The 22,267-nt window shown below is 38.5% G+C and overlaps 1 protein-coding gene across 1 annotated transcript in view; it reads right to left on the reverse strand.

The window, feature by feature from the left end:
- LOC143847303 (agamous-like MADS-box protein MADS4) overlaps nt 1-11,269 on the reverse strand; it is a 29,064-nt gene extending 17,795 nt beyond the window's left edge. Inside the window, exon 1 of the mRNA XM_077356095.1 lies at nt 10,979-11,269. Within this exon, the coding sequence (XP_077212210.1) occupies nt 10,979-11,163 (185 nt within the window). The 5' untranslated portion in view covers nt 11,164-11,269. The remainder of the gene's footprint in view (nt 1-10,978) is intronic.
- Between the last annotated feature and the right edge of the window lie 10,998 nt (nt 11,270-22,267).

The raw sequence follows: 22,267 nt of genomic DNA on the forward strand, positions 1-22,267 counted from the left end.
ACATCATGCACACGGAGAAGAAGACCTAGTACCCGTGTATCCGTTAACTGAAGAGATCTAGTGGATGACAACTGAGTAGATCAACAAATTTCAAGATGGAGTCAAATGGTGACCCACAAATCGATGATGTCGCAACTAATGTTTTGGCAAAGAGGTATCGACATCGCAGCCGAATCCTGAACCTACCGCCCGTGTAAAAGAGGTGGAGGTTGAGAGTGACCAAGAGGAAGGAAAAGGAGATCGGGCACCACAAACTCTTGGCTCCAGAGAGAGCATCCTAAATCAACCATTCGAGGTAGAGGCAAGGATCGACATGTCGTTCTACGTTGGAAATGTCGATGTGAAAAAAATGAATAATTGGATCGACAGGCTCGAGACTTATTTCTCGATCTACCACCAAGAAAGTGAATTTTTCTAGACTAAAGCTGACTGGCCATGCCCTCACATGGTAGATTTCTATGCAAGGAGTAAGAGGTTAGCTAACGTGACTGTAACGCTCCGACCCCACACTATGCAGATATTGTCTAGTTATGGGTCGCAACCCGCCCCGGTTTTGTTTTTCCCGCAAGAAAACGCGTCCGCACAGGAAGAGAGGGAGCCACATATATAGCCCAGTCTCTTTCCCTCCATTTTCGATGTGGGATCTCGTAATCCACCCCCCTTAAGGCACAACGTCCTCGCTCGGACATGCCACCTAAGGGCCTAGTGCACCAGCTAGCACGGGGTCCAGCGCACCTGCTGGCACACCGTATTGGATGGGAGGTACGGCTCTGATACCATTATGTAACGCCTCCGCCCCACACTGTGCAGATATTGTCCGGTTCTGGGTCATAACCCGCCCCGGTTTTGTTTTTCCAGCAGGAAAACGTGTCTCCACAGGAAGAGAGGGAGCCACATATATAGCCCAATCTCTTTCCCTCCCTTTCCGATGTGGGATCTCGTAGTGACCTAGAGTCAGTTCTAAGAAATGATTATGAAGCAGTTCAACTCACTTGGATACAAGGAGCAGTAGGTACGATAGCAATACCTACGACAAAGGTTTGAGCAAAAAGTGCAAGAATACACAACAAAATTCCACAAGCAAGCCATAGTAGTAGAGATCTCGCTGGAAGAACATAGTACATTCATGAAGTACCATGGAGGATTGCACGAGTACATCCGAGAAGAGTTAAATCCCTTCCCCATCGACATCACCGAGGAAGCTTGTATCAAAGCCATGCCAATCAAAAAACAAGATCAGGTGCACAAGAAGAAGGATAGTTGAAAAAGTTATAAATCCAAGTATGATCCGAAATAAAGCAAGTACACCAGCACAGTCCGTAAGGCATTGTGTGATCACTACAACTGGATTGGGCATACGGCTGAAAAGTGACGGAAGCTACACCCTGAGTTACGACCAAATGGATTCGAAAAAATGAAAACAAAGGAAAAATTCAAGGCAACCCTACAAGCTACCAAAGCAGAGGAATTACCTGAGATATATGCGGTAGATGAAAAGCTGGTACTTATGGCTAGATATATCAAAATATCTTCAGACCAAAGTGAATGCAAGGAGCCTTTTCGTGTTCAAATCCAAGTAAAACAGAGCTTGGTTGGAGCATCATCGATCTAGGGAGCCAGAAGACCCTAATCTCCGAATGAATGGTGACCAATATGGGACTAACAGCTACCCCTCATCAATGGCCGTATCCTTTGGGCTTGATCTAGAAGAATGTGGATATGATCATCACTCGACAATGTGCCTTCAAGTTTGCCATCACTGGGTGATACGCGGGTGAGGTGATGTGCAAGGTGGTACTGTTGCATGTTTCCCAAGTAATCCTCGGTAGCCCATATTCATGGGATAGAGTTGTGATTCTCTATTAAAAGGGAGAAAAAGTACTTGCTTCTGAAAAATAGAAAGAAGTACATCATCAAAGTGAACCTCTTGATAGGAGATGTGGCATCCTTATCTCGGCAACTTAGGCTAAGAGGATGGTCAATGCTTAACTTTGTGTTGTTGATGCAAAAACCCAAAATTCTTGTTCCACAACTAACGGAAGATCCATCACTGACCGAAAAGGCTCGACAAAAGAAGGTAAACGGTTTAACACCCAAGAGATCAGTGGTGCACAAGATTCGTAAGGATTAAACATTGGCCAAGAAACAATCACTACAGAATTGGTGGGAGCATAGGCAAAGCCATGACCTATGTAGTGTTAAAGACAATTCTCAGAAGAGACAAATAACTTGGTTGTATTGAAACAAAAGAATGCATGGTGCAACAGAGACGTACCAAGAAAGCACACCAACCAAGATGAAGGAGATCCCTTGAACGACCAGTGACAGAATCCATGCGAGCTTGGGTTGAGCAACAATTGTTGAAAAGTGCAGACCGGGCCGAGCAAATCATGGTGGACATGTAGAGGTAGGGGTCCATAAGGGAGAAGCCATGATCTAGGTAGATCGTTGCCGAAGTGGACCTAGAAAGGGGGTCCACATGTGGTAGCACCCAGGGATACCAAGCATCTTTTCTGACACAATGATGTGGCGTGTTTTGGCACCGGGGAAGAAGTTTCTCAGCAATTCTTATTTATATGGACTTTAAACCTAGGCATACTTGGAAAATTATTCAATAGCATCAGGTTATTTTTTTCCTTTTTGAGATATACTTTTTTTTTTTTTGCCGACCCCAACTAGTTTGGGACAAAGGCTTTGTTGAGTTGAGTTGAGTTGAGTTGAGATAAACTTTTTTTTTTTGAAATGGTAACTAAATTTTATTCCAAGAAGAAAAAACACATTAATCCAGGGACAAGATGTCCCCTGATATGGTTCAGAAATGGTTACATAATCAACAACCGCAATACAAATGCAGAATTGGAAGAGCAAATACAACAGTTAAGCTCTCAAGAAGACCCACGAGGTATCCACTCTGTCTGCGACTTCTTTTGCCAACTTATCAGCGGTTGAATTTGCCGATCTCCAAATATAAGTCAGCTGAGGGCGGATGATTCCTATGAGGTCCCGGATTTCATCAATCTTCGAAGCCAGGCGCCATGGTCCGCAGCTCCTATTGCAAGCCCAAGCAATGGTGTTTGCCAAATCCCTCTCCACTATCAGTGGCCCTCCTTTTTAGATAAACATTATCCCAATTTGACAACAGTCATTGACAGAAGAAGAGAAGATTCCAACTTTGGTAACTCTCTAAAGAGATGCCACATATAAAGGCAAGCTCTATTAGGAATGAGGATTTTTTATCCTAGAATTTAGCTACCTAAATGTATTAGGAATTAGGAAAGTTGTTAGATATGCTAGCTTTCAATTTAATTGGAAGAAGAGTTTCATTAGGACTTTGTTTTTATTCTCTTCTCTATACATTTGATGTAATCAGTGGCAGATACCACTACATCCACCGGTCCCTTGGTTTCTATTTTGATTTTTCTTGCAGATTCAATAGAAGAGAATACAAGAAGAAGAAAAGTGGTCTCCATTTTTTTTTAATGGTAAGAAAAGGAGTCTCCATATTGCAGAAAATTCCAGATTTGTGAGTTGTTTGCTGATTTCTTTTCTTTGTTCATGGTTTTTTATAGTTTATGTTAATGTTTTTTGGAGTTGCTTTGAATTACAAACCACAACTCCAAAGCTCCTATAAATCCAAACCGAGAGGGTGTTGTCCAATATTTTGGAGTGTGTTATTTCTTTTAAGGTTTGAGTCCTTGATTTGCTTGGAGAGATTAGCTAAGAGCTACTTGTTAGTCAAAGCCGCGATTAGGGGGTATTAAAGGCACTAGATTATTCAACATTCAAACTTGATTTTAGATCATGGTTAGACACACACTCCTTCAGTGTATACAAGGAAAAACCAACTCTTCTTCTTTCTTTTTTTCATACTTGCCTTTTAGGTTTCAAGCTTCCAAGTCTTTGCAAGATTTCGTTTCAAGAAGGCGAATAGTTTGATATCCATCGTGTTTGAAAGGACCAAGTTGGTGCATGGAGACCATTAAAGACAACGTAATGTGGTATTGTATCCTGAAGATAGGTTGCAAGGAACCCAACAACATGCGTGGGGGCAGTAATCTATCTACAATAATTAATCATACCTTTAAGTATTGTGAAAAGAAGTTAACAAAATAAAACAAGAAAGAGGTAATATCGCCCACACTACCTTGATAAAAGAAGAAATTAGATGATAAATCTAAAAATACATCCTTTCTAGATATAAAGAAGGATCAAAGGCATACAAGTTGAACCATCTCATCACCAAGAGATAATCATAAGTAGGGATGTGAAGTTTAATGAAGAAAAATCTTCAAATTGGAATCAAAATGAGAAGAAAAATAAGTTGTTGTAGATGTAAATGATTGCAATGATTTTTACGATGGAACTGAAGAAAATGAAGAGGAATGGACTCTGCCTAACTCTCTATATTCTTGGACTTCATTTCCTTCATCATATTTAACAGGCCTTGAGTCTTCTCCTAAGAAAACATAGGGCATAAGAATATGAAATTTAAAGGAGAATCAATGATGAAGCTTTTGCCAATTTTCCTTTATTGTTTTATGTCGATCCAAATAGTTTTGAGGAGACATCTCAAGAGGAAAAGTAGTAGTGAATCAAGAAATTTGTTACGTTAAAAGAAGCATTATGTTGCGAGCTAATGAAGCTTCCAAATGCAGAAAAAACAGGTAATGTGAAGTGCATATACAAAACAAAGTTGAATGCAAATGGAGAAATTGAAAACTATAAAGTCCGCTCAGTCATAAAAGGTTACAAGAAAATGTATACAAGTAATTATCATGAGGTATTTGCTCTCATTGCTCATCTTGAAATAATTTAGATGGTTCTAGCTTTAGCGGATCAAAAGAGTTCAAATGATTATCAAATAAATGTCAAATCAGTATTCTCAAATGGATTTCTTAAAGAAAGTTGAACAAGGTGTGCTGATTGAAGAAAGGTCTATATAGTTTCATGCAAGCTAGAGTCGCATTGACGGATATTTTTTGACGACTCATTCGAAAAGATGCACGTATTAGTTATAAGCATACTCTCTATATCAAAGAAAACACCCAAGGTGATATCTTTGTTGTTTACTTATATGTTGATGATTTGATTTTTATTGGTAATAGTTCAATCAAGAGCCAAAATTTTAAAAGAATAGTGATGTGTAAATTTGAGATGAACTGTATTTTTTTACTGGCATTGACATCAAGCAAAGAGAAAATGAATTATTTATTTCCCAAAAAAAAATTGTGCAAAAGATTTGTTAAAGAAGTTTAGAATGGAAGGTGCTACACTTATAAGCACATGTATATAAGTTTGCTTGAAACTAAGAAAATATGATGATAATAAATGAGGTGATGTAACTCTTTATAGGAGTCTTTTTATTAGTCTTATGTGCATGGCTTCCAAAAGACCTGATATTATATATGTAGTATGATTACTATATTAATGAAATCACCTAAAAGTAGTCATTGGGAAGTTGATAAAAGAATCTTAAGATTTTAAAGTGGAACTATTGACCATGGAATTTGTAAGATCCCACGTTGGAAAGGGAGAGAAAGTTCTTGGGCTATAAATATGAACCCTCCTCCCTGCGTAGACGTGTTTTCAGCATCACTAAGGGGCGGGCCTCATGGAGTGGGTCGAGCATGGTTAGTGCTGCTGGAAAACAAATTCGGGGAGGGTAGAAGACCTAGAACCATACAATATTTACATAGTGGGGTTGGGGCATGACAGAATGATATCAGAGCAGTACCTTTCGCACTGTGTAGATGCATTTTCAGCATCTCCAAGGGGCAGGCCTCGCAGAGGGGGCCGAGCATGGTTATTGCTGCTAGAAAACAAAACCGGGTAGGGTGGAAGAGCCAGAGTCGGACAATATTTACACAGTTGGGTCGGGGCATCACAGAATTCATTATGCGAGAATCCCAAATGCAAGCTTAGGTGGATATTGTTATAGTGATTAGGGCAGAAGTATAGATGGTAGCAAGAGCACTTTCGATTATATTTTTTACATTGGTTCAAATATAATTTCATGGGCATTAAAGAAACAATCACTTGTTGATCTATCTACAATGGAAGCGGAATACATTTCATTAGCTTCGACAAGTTTTTCAAGCTCTTTGGATAATATTGGTATAAGAAGAACTCACATCCATAGACGAAAGGTACAAATTTATTTTGCAATAATAGTCCAATTATTGTGCTGACAAAAAGCTAAATTTTCATGCAAAAAGAAAGCTCATAAGGATCAAGTATTATTGCATTCAATTCTTAGTCAAGGATGGAGATATACACTAGTTGTTGCGTTAGCAAGTAACAATACTTCCATAATTTGATCCTCCACAATTTTATTTGCAGTATGATGTTCCATAATGATTAGTTTTAATCTAACCCAATTCAAGAGGGTATGTTAGGAATAATCCTAGCCGTTAGTGGCTTTATAAAGATCCATGGTTTGGATCATGTGGGCCCTCTTTCATTGAGAATCTTTGGGTTGTTAAATACAACTAAACTACTCACGTTTTTGGGATAAAAACCATTTCCTTTTTTTATAAGGAATGTAATTCGAAATTTAAGGTATAGATTGGGATGGAGAGAGCCGTGATTGGGAGTCTCTCAACCCTCTCCCAAGTCTATAAATAGTTATTCCCGTATCCCAACTCACGCACTTGAAAAACACATAAAGTTTGGATTCTTTTCGCAATCCACGGCGAGGAGAAACTCCGGTTCCCATCACCGATCTTGTTTGTGAAGTGAGGAGAAGCATATCAACGAGTTTCTAGCACCGTACGCGTTCTTCGGCAACTTTCGGATTGGAATCAATGGCCTCCGGTATGTGGGTTTATTAAGTTTATTAAAAACTAAAGAAAGTTGTTAAATCTTGTTTTTCTTCAAAGTTTGATCGCCACGATCCTCAAAGATGCTCTAAAGTTATTTAAGCATCAACATGATACGTAAATGATTTCATTTGTGGTAATTTGTTTTAAAAAGGAGAATCCCAATTGCCCACCAGTGGCCCTATTCCTTTCTAGAATTTGACTTGTTGTGTCATTTCAGTCATCTTGGTCGACGGGGAAGAAAGAAATGAATGAATGTCCTTTTGGAAAAATGTAGACTAATACATCTACTGAGACGAAAGCCAAAGATGAGTCTCTTAGGTGCACATATCAAACAAGGTGCACCACCCACTATATACAAGTACACCTACGATAATTAAAAAAAAACTACAAATATTGTTTTAGCAAGATGTAAACTATACCTACCAGAAAATGAATATTTAAGCTTGTTGGATTTTTCTCTTTTGTGATTTAGCAACCAAGGAAAATAAAGGAGAGAATATGGCAATTGCACACCCAGATGATGAAATAAGAATTGACGAAGTAATAATTTCTCTTCTATTTCATTAATGGAAATAATAAGGTAAAAAAGAAGAGAAAAATGTTTTTGCACGGCTCTTTCTCATACGTTTTACACCACACCACCTCTCCTTTATTAGATTTGATGTACACTAAATGAGATAAGATAAAGATAAAAGCAAATTTACTAATATATAGGAATTTAACTTCATCTCAACCAAGTAAACAACTAGAGATAGTAGGAAAAATAAGGTAGAAAGACAGGATTTGATAATTCCAACTATGTTTGGATTATTTTCAACAAAAGTATCATAAGATTCCAAATATAATAGAAATGGCACCACCTAAAGTTCTAAAATAGCATGCTTTATTTCCTCATGAATAACTATGTTGAAGTATAACAACATGACAATATGTTTCGAACGTACAAGTATTAAAGTGGGGAGTATATAAAAGTTTGCTCTAGCAAGTAACGAAGTAATCGATTGGATGCGGAGTGTTAATTAATTAAGGGGCAAACTATATAACTTCAGAGAAGTTGAACTTCTCAAACATAATGAATGTTAAGTACAATAACATGATAAATAACATATAATGAAGTCTAGATGAATTTTCCTATCGGAATTACTTCAGGACATAGAGGTTTTCCTTTTTACAGTCGGTAATTTCAGAACATAGACTAGATACACGTTGCCCTCTAAGAAAATGTGGATGGGCGGTATGTCGTGATCGAATTCAAACGATTAACTTTCTAAGAAAACGTGGTATGATGCTTCTTGACCATTGCCCTCTATGCCTTGAGAATGGGGAATCTGTGGATCATTTATTCATGCACTGCTCATTTGCACGCCAAATTTGGAGTCTTATATTCTTGAGGTTTGGTATTTCTTGGGTTCTTCCATTGTCTAGTTCAAACTTGCTACTCCAATGGAGTTTTGTGCCTTGGCGAAGGAATTGAAAATCTTGTGGAATATTGGTTTGCTTGCTACATGGTGGGTTCTCTGGAAAGAGAGGAATTCAAGAATTTTTTAGGGGATTGCTAAATCTCTGCATTGGCTTTATATGAGTTATTGCCCTTGCTATATCTTGGGCGAGATGCCATCCATTGTTCCGCTTTGTATCGGCATTTGCCTTATGGGAGGGTTGGAGGGAAGTTTGCTTTAGTAGTGAGAGGAGGAATCAAATTGTGCAGAGGTGGGAGCATCCTCCCCCTGGTATGGTTAAATTGAACTTTGATGGGGCTTGTTTTGGTAATCCCGGCCCGGCCAGGGTTGGCGGCTTATGTCGCAATGACCGTGGCGATGTTGAGTAGGTTTACTCTGGCCCTATTGGGTCATGTATGCTTCGGAGGCTGAAGTTAGGGCTGTTTTTTATGGTATGAAAGGATTAAATGGTGAGATGTTGGATAAAACTATTGTGGAGGGTGATTCTCTAAATGTGATTTGGTGGCTCATGGGTGGGGTGCCTCGGCCTTGGAGATTTTCCTCTATATTTGACGAAATTGATGATTTTATCTCGGGGTCGTCTATTGTTTTTAAGCATGTGCGGAGATCGGCCAATGGGGAGGCGGATTCGTTGGCTAGGAGTGGGGTTAGGTGTTCTGTTCTTGAATGGTTTGATTATCTTCTGCCGTGACTTGTAATTTTCTTTTCCTTTTCTTTTATGCTCCTTGTATCCTTGGGTGTGGTCCATCTCGGGCCCCTATTTCTCTCTCTTGATACAATTGTTTTCCAAAAAACATAGACTAAGATACATACGGAAAAAACCCAATATCATATTGTAGCGAACCGTTAGGGGGTGTACACATATTCACCACGCAACCAACAAAATCTAATAGAAATCTAGAGAGAGACAGTAGGGAAAGTGCAGAATGAGATATGTAGAAAGCTGAAATCCACATTGACTGGGCTTGGCTTGCGGTTTTTTAGTTTTGAGAAAGCCATGTGTGTGTATGAGAGAAATTTTTTTCTAAGCATGTGCTTAGGGAGCTCCCTAAGCACAAGTGGCTTAAAAAGCCACCGATTGGTCGCTTTTTTTGGACCCTGCAGAGGTGGACAAGCCATAGGAACCAATCGATGGCTTTTTAAGCCACTTGTGCTCGAGGAGCTCCCTATGCACGTGCTTAGAAACACTTTTCTCATATATATATATATATATATATATATATATATATATATGTATGTATGTATGTATAGAGAGAGAGAGAGAGAGAGAGACACAGAGAGAGAGAGAGAGAGAGAGAAAATTGTAATATTTCTCCAATTCTGCAGCTTTCCAAATCGTTATGTGGTGAAAAAACTCTTCACATAAGCAAGCAGAGGCCTTAGAAAAATTAAATATTTCTATCAATCCATACACTTTCAGATAGAAAGAGTTTCAAAAAATGGAAGTATATATAGAGTTCCTCGATGGCTCAAGTATCAACTGGGCTGTAATTTTCAAAAAACTCAAATAATTTAATAACGTAGAAGCCCAAAAACACTCTGATGAAACAGAAAGCATCTATTGGCTTTCCTGATCTATACTTGGAGAAAATCTAAAGTAATCCAATGAAACAGAAACCATTCACATATCATATAATATAAATAGAGAGAGAGAGAGAGAGAGAGAGAGAGAGAGAGAGAGAGAGAGAGAGAGAGAGAGAGAGAGAGAGAGAGAGAGAGAGAGAGATTTTAAGAAAATGAACTAGATCAGTGCAGAATGGGATTTCCGGAAAGCCGAATTTTTTACTGAACAGCCACAGATGAAGCCTCGTCTAATTAAACGGATCCTAATTTTTAAAATAAAGCCTAAAAAAGGTCTAAACTCACCTATCAGGTTCAAAATCACAATGAGTTCTCCTCAAGAAACCCTAATTTCTACGTAAATGTTTCTCCTCCCAGTAACAATCACCTCCATGTTAGAAGAGAGAGAGAGAGAGAGAGAGAGAGAGAGAGAGAGAGAGAGAGAGAGAGCATGAGCTTTGCGTAGATTCAACGTCCCAGCCATGTCGCAGTCAATTCTACTAATGAAAAGATTGTTTCTCGGACTTTTATTCGTCTTCTCAGACAGAAAGATCACAAGATCTGCGCGATCTTCGATACAAAAACCTAGGAAAACGTTAAATCGACGTTTTAAAAACCTAGGAAAGATCTCTGTTGCACCAGTCATATCAAATAAATTATACAAATAAAAAACAAATCAAACAGCTATTCAAAACAAAAAGATCGCACAAATATCCAATTTTTATCCAACACTCAAATATCCGAAGAAACCAAATCTTCTCTCTCAAACATTATTTTTCCTTCTTTTCCTCTACCTTTTAAAAAAATCCAGATAGTTTCTGTCCCGATCTAAAATTTTCCTCCATTTCTAGTCTCAGATCTAAAACTAGACGAATCAAACAAGCACAGAAGATAGAAAAAACAATGAAATAAGCACTGAAACAGGAAAAAAAAAAAAAAAAACGGAAGAAATAGAATTTCCTCAAGCTCTATACTAGCAAAACCACGAAAACAAATACCTCTTCGTAGTTTCTAGATCTAAAAACAGCATCTAAACGTGAAACAAATAGTTAAAAAAACAACAAACAAGAGAAAGAGAGATGTAGAGACAGAAAAGGAAAAAAAAAATATCTTTTTTCTATCTATGTTTTTTTTTACCTTGAGCTGCTACAGAATTCGTAGAGCTTTCCTCTACTGGAGAAGACGATGAGAGCAACTTCAGCATCACAGAGAACGGAAAGCTCGTAAGCTTTCTTCAAAAGACCGTTTCTCCGTTTTGCAAAGGTTACTTGCCTATTGATCTTGTTCTCGATCCTCTTCAGCTCTACCCTTCCTCTCCCCATTTTCAGACCTTTTTTTTAACCCTATCTCGTCAGAGAGAGAGAGAAATAGAGAGAAGAAGAGAGATTTTTTGCTTTTTGAGACCTTGCTAGGGTATTTATACTTCGGAGTGCAGAAGGGTTGTAAGAATATGAAAACCCGCTTTTTTAGCTCTACCGCTTTTTCATTTTCATGTTTTTTAGAGATGATAAATTCGCTCCCCTTGTAACATAATTCGCACCCCTTTTAAAGAGGTTATGTGGAGACTTTAACGCATTTTGACGCTTGAAGAGGCGCGAATTATCCTACAATGGGTGCGAATTTATCATTGCCCTCTCTCTTTCTAGGTTACGGAGATTAATAATCATTTTATATTTAAAGGTATTTCGAGGCTGGCTTTTGCATTTGAGATTAGCCACATAGGTTCACTTTTCAGTAGATTTTGTCTTATTCATTCATTCATCTGACGTGCCTGGTCTCTTATGCAAAAGCCGGCCACGAAATGCCTCGGTCCCTTGAATATCCCATATTTTTAAAAGATTAAATTAATACAAATAAACGAGGGGTGGAGAAACCTTAAAATGTTTCCGGGGCAGTGCTACGTGTCGACCAATGAACTGGTTGCCGGGGTTTATCTATCTGACCGATCTTTCTGGAAATCATGTGACCTAACCCTAGATCGTAGCGAAGGGTACCCAAATTAGTCTCTTATATATATGTAATGACAATTGTATCCCCATTTATTTTCCATTGGTAGAGCGGTAAAAAGAAGATGCGAAAGATAAGATGGTCGTGCACGCTGTAGGCCCCACATGGATAGGTAATTGTGCAAAGGGAAATGATATATTCGCGCCTTTTCTACTCGGGACAGCCCCCTCTAGCGTAAAAGTGCTGTCATAAATACACTATTGGGGGCTGTCCCAGGTAAAAAAAGAGGCAAATATCAAAATTCTAATTGGGTTCCATACGGACAATCCTAACCGTACGATCTAAGATGGGCGTCAAATCAAAGTACATTTGGTGAGAGTGCACGCCTTGGGGTCCACATGGATAGGTAATTTTGCCCACAAAATGATACATTCGCCCCTTTCTACTTGGGACAGCCCCCTCAAAAGTAAAAGTTTAGTCATAAATACACTATAGGGGGCTGTCTCAAGTAAAAAGACGGGACGATATCAAAATTGTAATTGGGATCCAAACCGACAATCCAAATCTGACGATCTTAGGTGGGCCCTAATTAGATGGTCAAATGAACCTACATTCGGTGAGAAATTAAGGTGAACTTCCCGAATTGGTAACTAGAGAACTACTAATTAAAAGCGTTTTTCTTCACTAGAGTTTCCTTTCCAGAAATATTTGAATAATTAAAGTCGAAAGTGGGGCCCACAAATTTGAAGTTGATTGTTTTGGTTGCTAGCAGGAGGGTACCACTCTACTATTCCAATCGAGGCACAACTAATAGCTACCGTCTTTTTAGGGTTTTTCTTGTCTGGTCCGATTAGGGATATAGTCAACGTCAGAATCGATGGTAATGATCTTATTTTGGGTCCCACACAAGGACATCCTTGTGAAATCAAGACCGTCCATCTTGTAAACATCATAAGGCAACCCACATGGTCTTCGTCCCATTCTCAGTGGTAGGGCTGCAACTCGAGCCGGGTTTTACCCGACCCGCATCGACCCGACCCGAAAATAGCTTGGGTTGGGTTCAAGTTTCATGGGTTTCGGGTCGAGCCGGGTTGAGCATTCAAAAGCCCGCATGAATCTCGGGTCGAGCCGGGTTTGAAGGGGCCCGACCCGACCCGACCCGAGTTACATAAGTTATAGTATGTACATTTTTTTCTATTGTTAGTTACAAGTTAAAAGTGAAAACCCACGCACCCACTGTTATGTATGTGAGTGTAATTTCTGCTTCTATGAGTTGAGTTGATTCAAGTGTTTGATTTAGCATTGTTTGATTGTAATTACAACATTGTTTGATTACAGCATTGTTTGATTCAAGTATAATGTGAGTGTAATTACATCATTATTTGATTCAAGTGTAATTTCTGCTTCTATGAGTTGAGTTGCCTTGCCAAACAAGAATTTTCCTTAAAAAATTGCGTCAACGTGAAAAAACCCGACCCGACCCGAGATTTATCATGGGTAGGGCCGGGTTTGGGAATCGTGGGTTTTCCGAAAAAAAACCCGACCCGACCCGACCCGAGATATTTCTCGGGTAGGGTTGGGTTCTCCAAAACCCGACCCGCCCGACCCGAGTTGCAGCCGTACTCAGTGGCATCCAATGTGTAGAGAATTTCATATCATGAAAATTTTCATAACTATTATGGTCAAGAAAACTCAGGTTACATCCATCCATCTCTTAGCCTAGATTGGCCAAAACACAAATTAAATGCCTTTGTTAGAAACAATCAAAAGGAAATGTGCGTGTATACGTAACCAAAAGGGAGATTAAGTCTTTTCCCTACAAAAAAAAAGAAAAAAAGAGCGAAGTCAATAGATTTATTTTTTAATACTTAATATTCTCTAATATTTTATATAAAATGATGCTACCGAGAATATAAAATATATATATGAGAGCTCCAACTATATGTATACACATATATATAGAGTTTGATATTTGATATATATAGAGTTTTTATATAGTGTCTGGGTAGACATGTGACTAATCAAGGTGCGAACGACCTTGATATTTGAACCACCAACAGTACACTTTTTAAGAGGTTGGTGTTATATCAAATATCAAGGGTGACACTTCTATCATATCCCCACCATGTGCATATAAAAGTGTACACCATATAATTTCCCATGTACACACACGCGCGTGCGGAAAGGGGAACATAAGAGTTTGCATAGAGAGCTTACATATGCAAACTCCCAGAAAACTTCTTACCGTCAGCGACCGGAAAAGTTTTCTGGTGAGTAGCTGGTGCTGTTTTGTTCCCCTCCGACCGATGAGTTACTCCCCCTATAAAGTCTATCCAATAGCTGGAGAGGGAGAATGAAGTTTTAAAGTTGAGTAGCAATTTACTGGTTCAAAAAATTTACAGAAAGCTCCGTTCTCCCTCTCCGGCCGTCAGATCGACTTGAAATTTTACTTGAAATTTTAGGGGTGACCGGTCGATCAAAGGGGAACAAAACGGCACCATCTAGTTTGTATACGTACACTCCCTATTCAAACTCTTCTGTTCCCTTTTTCATAATCTTGGCCAATGTTATGCATGGGTGTAAAGTAATGGCCCGACCTAATACATGGGTATGAAATGCACAGATTTGCATGGAGATAGTGGGCCCAGTCATGGGTATAAAATTAAATGGTGGGCCATTGGGTAGGGATGGTGGGTCGTACCATATCAAAAACTGAGGTGTAAGCTGGTGGGCCCCACTCATGCTATACATGGGGTGTAAAAAAATGCCAAAGGAAATTCCAGTAAAAGTTTCTATAGAAAAGTTTTCTAATATTTTATTCTACAATATAAAGGAAAGAAACATGTGTTGTATATATTATACATATAAAAATTTTCTAGGAATGATAAAGGAAAGAAAAGCGTTTAATATTTTTTTTTTTGAAATGGTGAATTATATTAGAATGGAAAGGGAAGCCGAAAATCGTTTAATATATACATATATAATTCTAAAACAAGCTTATCAATGATTATTGATGTAGTGCCATGGCTAGGTGTTTTTGGTGGAGTTCCAAGGTGCACTCCTGCAGTAATGTTGCTGGCCCGTTTTTGAATTTCTTTTTTGGACCTCTAAATGCTAGAATTATGAAAAGTGGTAGACTACAAAGTTGTAGGTCTCTTTGAGATCTTTCCAACAAGTATTTGTTCTTGAAAATTGGACAAGAGGGCAAAAGTTATGGCAGTTTTTGTGGACTGTGTCTGTGGGTTCCCAAAACAGTCAAAGTTAGTGAGTTCCAATGCAATTAATGTTATGTTAGTCCCTAAGCTAGATAGTGGAGGATCTTGAACGAATTTGCTTTGGTTTTCTTTTATTTAAAGAGTTAGAAAGCATCTTTAGAGGGGATTTTGGATGTTGATTAACTTATGTAATTGATGAAATATCAATTGGGTTGAGCTTTGCTCCAATTTTCTTCATCTCTTGTATTGTTCCTGAGTTGTAATTTTCTTCTTCTTCCCTCTTTAGCACCCGCATTATCTTGTATCAAAGCTAACGTTACTCTCTTGGGCTAGCTTCGATTTGATTTTCATGGCGGCACGAAGAGGTAGAGGAAGGCGTGGTAACCAAATGCTGAAAGATTTGAGAGATGAAAGAGATGATGAACTTCAAGCACTTCAAAGACAAGTTGAGCAACTTACCATGAAACTTGAACGCCAAGGGGCTCGTACTGAGCGTGGTATATCCAGCCATAGAGGTTATAGTGATGAATCTGATGGGAATCCCTTCGCCAATACTCGTGAAGAGGCTAGGTTGGGAAGGTTCTATCGTGATTTCGACACCGTCAGGATTGACTTGTCGGAGTTCCATGGTCGTCTACAACCCGAAGAGTTTCTTGAATGGCTTAGTGCCATTGAGAAGTTCTTTGATTACAATGAGACACCCGAAAGCCAACGTGTGAAGCTTGTGGCTACGCTTCAATATTGTGGGATAAAGTTCAAGAAATGAGAATCCGGAAAGGAAAGCGTAAGATTTTTCTTGGGACAAAATGAAGTCAAGGCTTAAGGAGAAATTTCTTCCGTTGGATTTTTCCCAAATTATGTTTTTTCAATTCAACAACCTACGTCAATAATCCAAGAGTGTGTTGGACTACACTGAAGAATTCTACAAACTCATGGCTCGTAATGATATTCAAGAGGGTGAAGATCAACTTGTGGCAAGGTATGTTGATGGTTTGAAGGAATTTAAGGATGTCACACCCGACGAGTTGCCCAATGGACTCCCTCCTTTAAGAGACATTCAACATCAAATTGATTTGATTCCCGGTTCTAATCTTCTCAACAAGGCTCACTACCGTATGAGTCCTAAAGAGCATGAAGAGTTGAATAAGCAAGTCATGGAGTTGTTGAAGAAATGTTACATCAAAGAAAGCATGAGTCCTTGTGCGGTGCCGGCATTACTTACTCCAAAGAAAGATGGAACATGGCGTATGTGTGTGGATAGTCGTGCCATAAACTGGATCACTATCAAATACCGGTTTCCCATTTCAAGAATTGATGATATGTTTGACATGCTTGCTGGTGCAAAGATATTTTTCAAGATTGATCTTAGAAGCAGCTGCCATCAAATTCGAATCAAGCCGGGTGATGAATGGAAGACCGCTTTCAAGACATGTGAAGGCTTGTATGAGTGGCTTGTTATGCCATTTGGTCTCTCCAATGCTCCAAGTACCTTCATGCGGGTAATGAATCAGGTGGACTATGGAGGCCGAAAAGAGTTTTCAACTTATAAAGGGCAAGTTGTCTAGTGCTCCTGTGCTTGCTTTGCCGGACTTTGAGAAGATGTTCGAGGTTGATTGTGATGCCTCTCATGTGGGCATTGGCGGAATACTTAGCCAAGAAGGTCATCCCATTGCCTTCTTTAGTGAAAAACTCAATGAAGCAAAGAAGAAGTACTCTACCTATGATGTGTAATTTTATGCCATTGTTCAAGCACTTCGGCATTGGCGATCGTATCTTGTTCAAAGGGAGTTTGTTTTGAATTCCGATCATGAAGCTCTCAAGCACATCAACAATCAAGGAAGCCTAAATCGAAGACATGCAAAGTGGGTTTCTTTCTTACAAGAATATACTTTTGTGTTAAAGCATAAGAGCGGAAAGTGCAATTAAGCGGCGGATGCTCTTAGTAGAAGAGTGACTCTTCTTAATTCCGTGAGTGTGCAACTTGAAGGGTTTGATACCATTAGAGACATGTATGCAAATGATGAAGACTTTGGTAAAATTTGGAAGCTTTGCAAAGAAAGGAAGCATGCGGATTATCTTCTTCAAGATGATTTTCTCTTTAAGGGAAGTCGCTTATGCATTCCAAAATGCTCCCTTAGAGAGTATGTTATAAAAGAACTACATTCGGGAGGTTTGGGAGGACATTTTGGAAGAGACAAAACTATTTTGCTAGTGAAAGAAAAATATTTTTGGCCGACCATTTACCGAGATGTGATGCGTTATGTGAAGAGATGCCGAATATGCCAAACATGCAAGGGACAAACTCAAAACACCGGTACCTACACTCCACTTCCACTTCATAATCCTCCTTGGGAAGATGTTAGTATGGATTTTGTGGTTGGCTTGCCGAGAACTCAAAGAGGTAATGATTCCATCTTCGTAGTTGTTGATCGCTTCTCTAAAATGGTCCATTTCATTCCTTGCAAGAAGACTATGGATGCTTCTTATGTTGCTAATCTTTATTTCAATGAGGTAGTTAAGCATCATGGTGTTCCGAAGTCCATTGTTTCGGATAGGGATATTAAATTCCTTAGTCATTTTTGGAGATGCTTATGGAAAAGAATTGGTACTCTTTTGCTCTATAGTAGTGCCTATCACCCTCAAACCGATGGACAAACGGAGGTGGTGAATCGAACTTTGGAAAACTTGCTTAGGAGTTTGGTGGCAAAGTGGCCCAAGCAATGGGATATGGTGCTCCCTCAAGCAGAGTTTTTTTATAATTATGTTGTGAATCGTTCTACCGGTAAGAGCCCATTTGAAGTGATTTATGAAAAAACTCCAAAACACTATCTTGATCTTGCACCCATTCCCGATCCATCGTTGTCCAACAAGAAGGCGGAAGATTTTGCTACTACCATGACAAAAATTCATGAAGAAGTGAAGAAGAATCTTGAAAAAAATACCGAGAAGTACAAGCAAGCGGCCAATACTCATCGCCGAATCAAAATTTTCAATGAAGGTGATCTTGTGTGGGGTTATTTGAAGAATGAACGATTTTCAGCCGGATCCTATAACAAGCTCAAGGAGAAGAAGATTGGTCCATGTCAAATTCTCAAGAAAATCAACGACAACGCATACAAGATTGAGCTCCCTCCAAATATCAATACTCATCTAACTTTCAATGTCAAAGAATTGACAACTTATCATGGTGAGCTTGATGAGAACTCGTGGGCAGTTCTTTCTCACCCGGAGATGATGATGTAGTGCCAACATGGCAGCCATGTCAAGCCTAGGTGTTTTTGGTGGAGTTCCAAGGTGCAATCCTGCAGTAATGTTGCTGGCCCATTTTTGAATATTTTTTTTGGACCTCTAAATGCTAGAATTATGAAAAGTGGTAGACTACAAAGTTGTAGGTCTCTTTGAGATCTTTCCAACAAGTATTTGTGCTTAAAAATTGGACAAGAGGGCATAAAGTTATGTCACTTTTTGTGGACTCTATCCGTGGGTTCCCAAAACAGTCAAAGTTAGTGAGTTCCAATGCACTTAATGTTATGTTAGTCCCTAAGCTAGCTAGTGGAGGATCTTGAACGAATTTGCTTTGGTTTTCTTTTATTTAAAGAGTTAGAAAGCATCTTTAGAGGGGATTTTGGATGTTGATTAACTTATGTAATTGAAGGAATATCAATTGGGTTGAGCTTTGACCCATTTTCTTCTTCTTCTCTTGTAGTGTTCTTGAGTTGTAATTTTCTTCTTCTTCCCTCTTAAGCACCCACATTAATTATCATAAAGTTTGAAAATCTCAAACGATTAATTAGTGACTCGTGATTTATTAATTCCTCATCATATTCAACTAACTCACAATACTTAATATAATCGAATGAGATGGTCCTTTTCCTCTCTTATTTGATGAGAGTGTAGAAGACTAGAGGATATATAGGGCAGAGAGTGAGAGGAATGGAAAATAGCAAGAAGGAAAAAGAACTATCACGTGACGTAGGACTTCCCTAAACAAAATGGAGATCATACAAGCATCAACTAAATCAACTCATGGGTTTAAAAGACCAATACCACGGTTTTGGATAAAACTCTAATGTGACACATGAAGGAGCCAAGCTCCTTCAACCACTTTAAAAGTGCCAAGGCTCTCTTCACAATAGATGTTCGTAAAAGTTACTTTATTCAAATTTGTCTCTTTCTGTCCTCATTTCATTACATATATAGATAGTTAAAACCCAAAACAAATAGGAACCCTAGCTAAAAGCTAACTTAAGGCTTAAGCAATTAATCTAAGTTGTCCATCTAAAGTGCACTGATTTAAAGTTAAAAACTTGATTGAAATAATTTACTTAAAATAGAAATCTCATCATGGACATATACTACATCCGTAAATTGTCTATAACTTCGTCAAATTACATCCAAATCGCATGATCTTAGGTTCTTTAGACGGGTAATTGAAATACTCATCAAATGGTACCAAAATCAAGCTAAACAAAAAAGAGACCGGAAAACTTCTTACCATCAGCGACCGGAAAAGTTTTCTGGTGAGTAGCTGGTACTGTTTTGTTCCCCTCTGACCAATGAGTTACTCCCCCTATAAAGTCTATCCAACAGCCGGAGAGGGAGAATGAAGTTTTAAAGTTGAGTGGCAATTTACTGGTTCAAAAAATTTACAGAAAGCTCCGTTCTCCCTCTCCAGCCGTCAGATCGACCTGAAATTTTAGGGCTGACTCGTAAATCAAAGGGGAACAAAACGGTACCATCTAGTTTGTATAGGTACACTCCCTATGCAAACTCTTTTGTTCCCTTTTTCATAATCTTGGCCAATGTTATGCATGGGTGTAAAGTAATGGCCCGACCTAATACATGGGTTTGAAATGCACAGATTTGCATGGAGATAGTGGGCCCACTCATGGGTATAAAATTAAATGGTGGGCCATCGGGTAGGGATGGTGGGTCGTACCATATCAAAACCTGAGGTGTAAGCTGGTGGGCCCCACTCATGCTATACATGGGGTGTAAAAAAATGCCAAAGGAAATTCCAGTAAAAGTTTCTATAGAAAAGTTTTCTAATATTTTATTCTACGATATAAAGGAAAGAAACATGTGTTGTATATATTATAAATATAAAAATTTTGTAGGAATGATAAAGGAAAGAAAAGCGTTTAATATATAAATATATTTTTGAAATGGTGAATTATATTATAATGGAAAGGGAAGCCGAAAAGCGTTTAATATATACATCCAAATCACATGATCTTAGGTTCTTTAGACGGGTAATTGAAATACTCATCAAATGGTACCAAAATCAAGCCAAACAAATAGGGTTTGGTGCCTGAAAATTAGGCTACAAAGAAGATGGTGGAAATAGAAGTTGAAGAATAAGGGACATATTCAACTCCGGATGTTCTTGGTTGTTTCGCCTACATCATCATCATCATGTATTTGTTTGTGTGGGGAGGAAAGAGAAGCACTTAAAAAATAAATTGGTATGATCTCGAAGATAAAAAAAAAAAAGAAACAGAGTAAAGAATTTAAAAACTAAGAAAATAATTGGTCCAAGTGGTAAACTATAGGGTCTATCCAATGAAGTTTTCTTGTTTTCAGCCACTTATCACCCTCTCATCACTCATGCCCTCTCTCTCTCTCTCTCTCTCTCTCTCTCTCTCTCTCTCTCTCTCCCCACTTGGTAATATTCCATGATTCATGGCTGCAAAATATGGCCTTGAGGGCTGTTTGGATCTAGGGAAAAAATTCATGGAAAAAAATATAGGGTCCATCCAACAAGGTTAAATTTTCCTATAAAACTGGTAGATTTTTTTTTTAAATATTTAAAATATGTTAGAAAAAAGGGAAATAAATTTCTAAGAAAATTTTCCTTGCATTATGGGAATTTTTCCCCCTTCAAAGTAAAAGAACATCTATCACATGGGTTGTTTTTTAAAGATTACATAATTAAATTTTTTAGCTAAAAAAAACCAATTACATGAAGAATTACGTTACCAAACCTTGGAAATTCTGAGTTTTGCAAAAATTATATTTCAGCATTAACAAAGATGCCGGCATGTTTGGTAACCTATTTTTTGAGATATTAAAAAAAAGAAGAAAAAACCCTTGAAATTATGAAAAGTTCGTAGCAAAAACTTTACATGAACAATTGTTTTAAGGTTTGTACAGATCTAAATTTGATGAAAATAATATTACCTGTGTAGGGAATCAAACCGGTAGAACTCGCCCTAAAAGCTAGCTTTCAGAGGGAGGGTGCCCATTCCCTTATAACCCATCCACATCCATTTCACATGTCCGATGTGGGACTATTGCTTTTGCTTAGAACCCCAACAACCTGGATAGCGAAAATTCCATGCTGCAACATGTTTGAAATATATCAAAAAAAAATTTGGACGATTTTCAATTGAGAACATTTCTTATGAAAAATAAGTTAGCTAAATTATGTAAAACACACTCATTTTATGAATTTTGTTTATCCTAGATTGAAACAAAAATGAAAAAAAAAAAAAAAAAAACCCTTCATGAAAATGCTTTTTGGCCCTGGATTATAAAATTCTTGTATCCAAACAGCTATTATATGACTTGGGTCGGACCCGTAATCTAGGGAACTACTATGACTGTGAGGCGATCCACATGGTCTTCATCCCATTCCGAACATGGGGCAAGAGTCATCCAACCAAAGTGGAGATAATGGCAATAAACTGAAATTGTGTTTGCCGATCAGATCAACACACCTTACCTCGTCATCCTCACACATGGGCCCAAAAATGTCTTTTAGGATCTACTTAGCAGTTTTTATTTCTTAATATTTCAAACTAGATAATTAATTTCATCATTTAAAGATAAATAGGGGTAATTGCGTCATCCTAATTTCAACATTAGATGATAAATAGAGGCATTAGTCTGGAGTATTTTACAAAAAAGCACTGTGGGGTCCACTTTATAGGATGACCCAAACCGTTCATTTGTTGGGCCGCAATGTAAATAGTATGTATCCCGAAAATCTCCATAGGGTGATCCTAACCCTCCGAGCTGTAAAGGGACTGCACATTATAGAAACAAGTATAGTTTGGAGTGTAATTAGGATCATCCCAAGGAAATGATTTTTGGGCTACATTAAGGGTGCAACTCTGGGTCGGGTTGGATCGGGTTGAGGCCAACCATAACCCAACCCTAGCCTCGGGTTGAGGATGGTCAACCCTAACCCAACCAGGCTCTAAATCTCTCATTCCTATCCCAACCCATCTAACTTAAAATCGGGTCACATTGCCAGGTTGGG

The sequence above is a fragment of the Tasmannia lanceolata genome, unplaced genomic scaffold, assembly GCF_043159265.1.
Source record: "Tasmannia lanceolata isolate RefF3 unplaced genomic scaffold, GAP_Taslan_0.1 ptg000015l, whole genome shotgun sequence".
Lineage (NCBI taxonomy): Eukaryota > Viridiplantae > Streptophyta > Magnoliopsida > Canellales > Winteraceae > Tasmannia > Tasmannia lanceolata.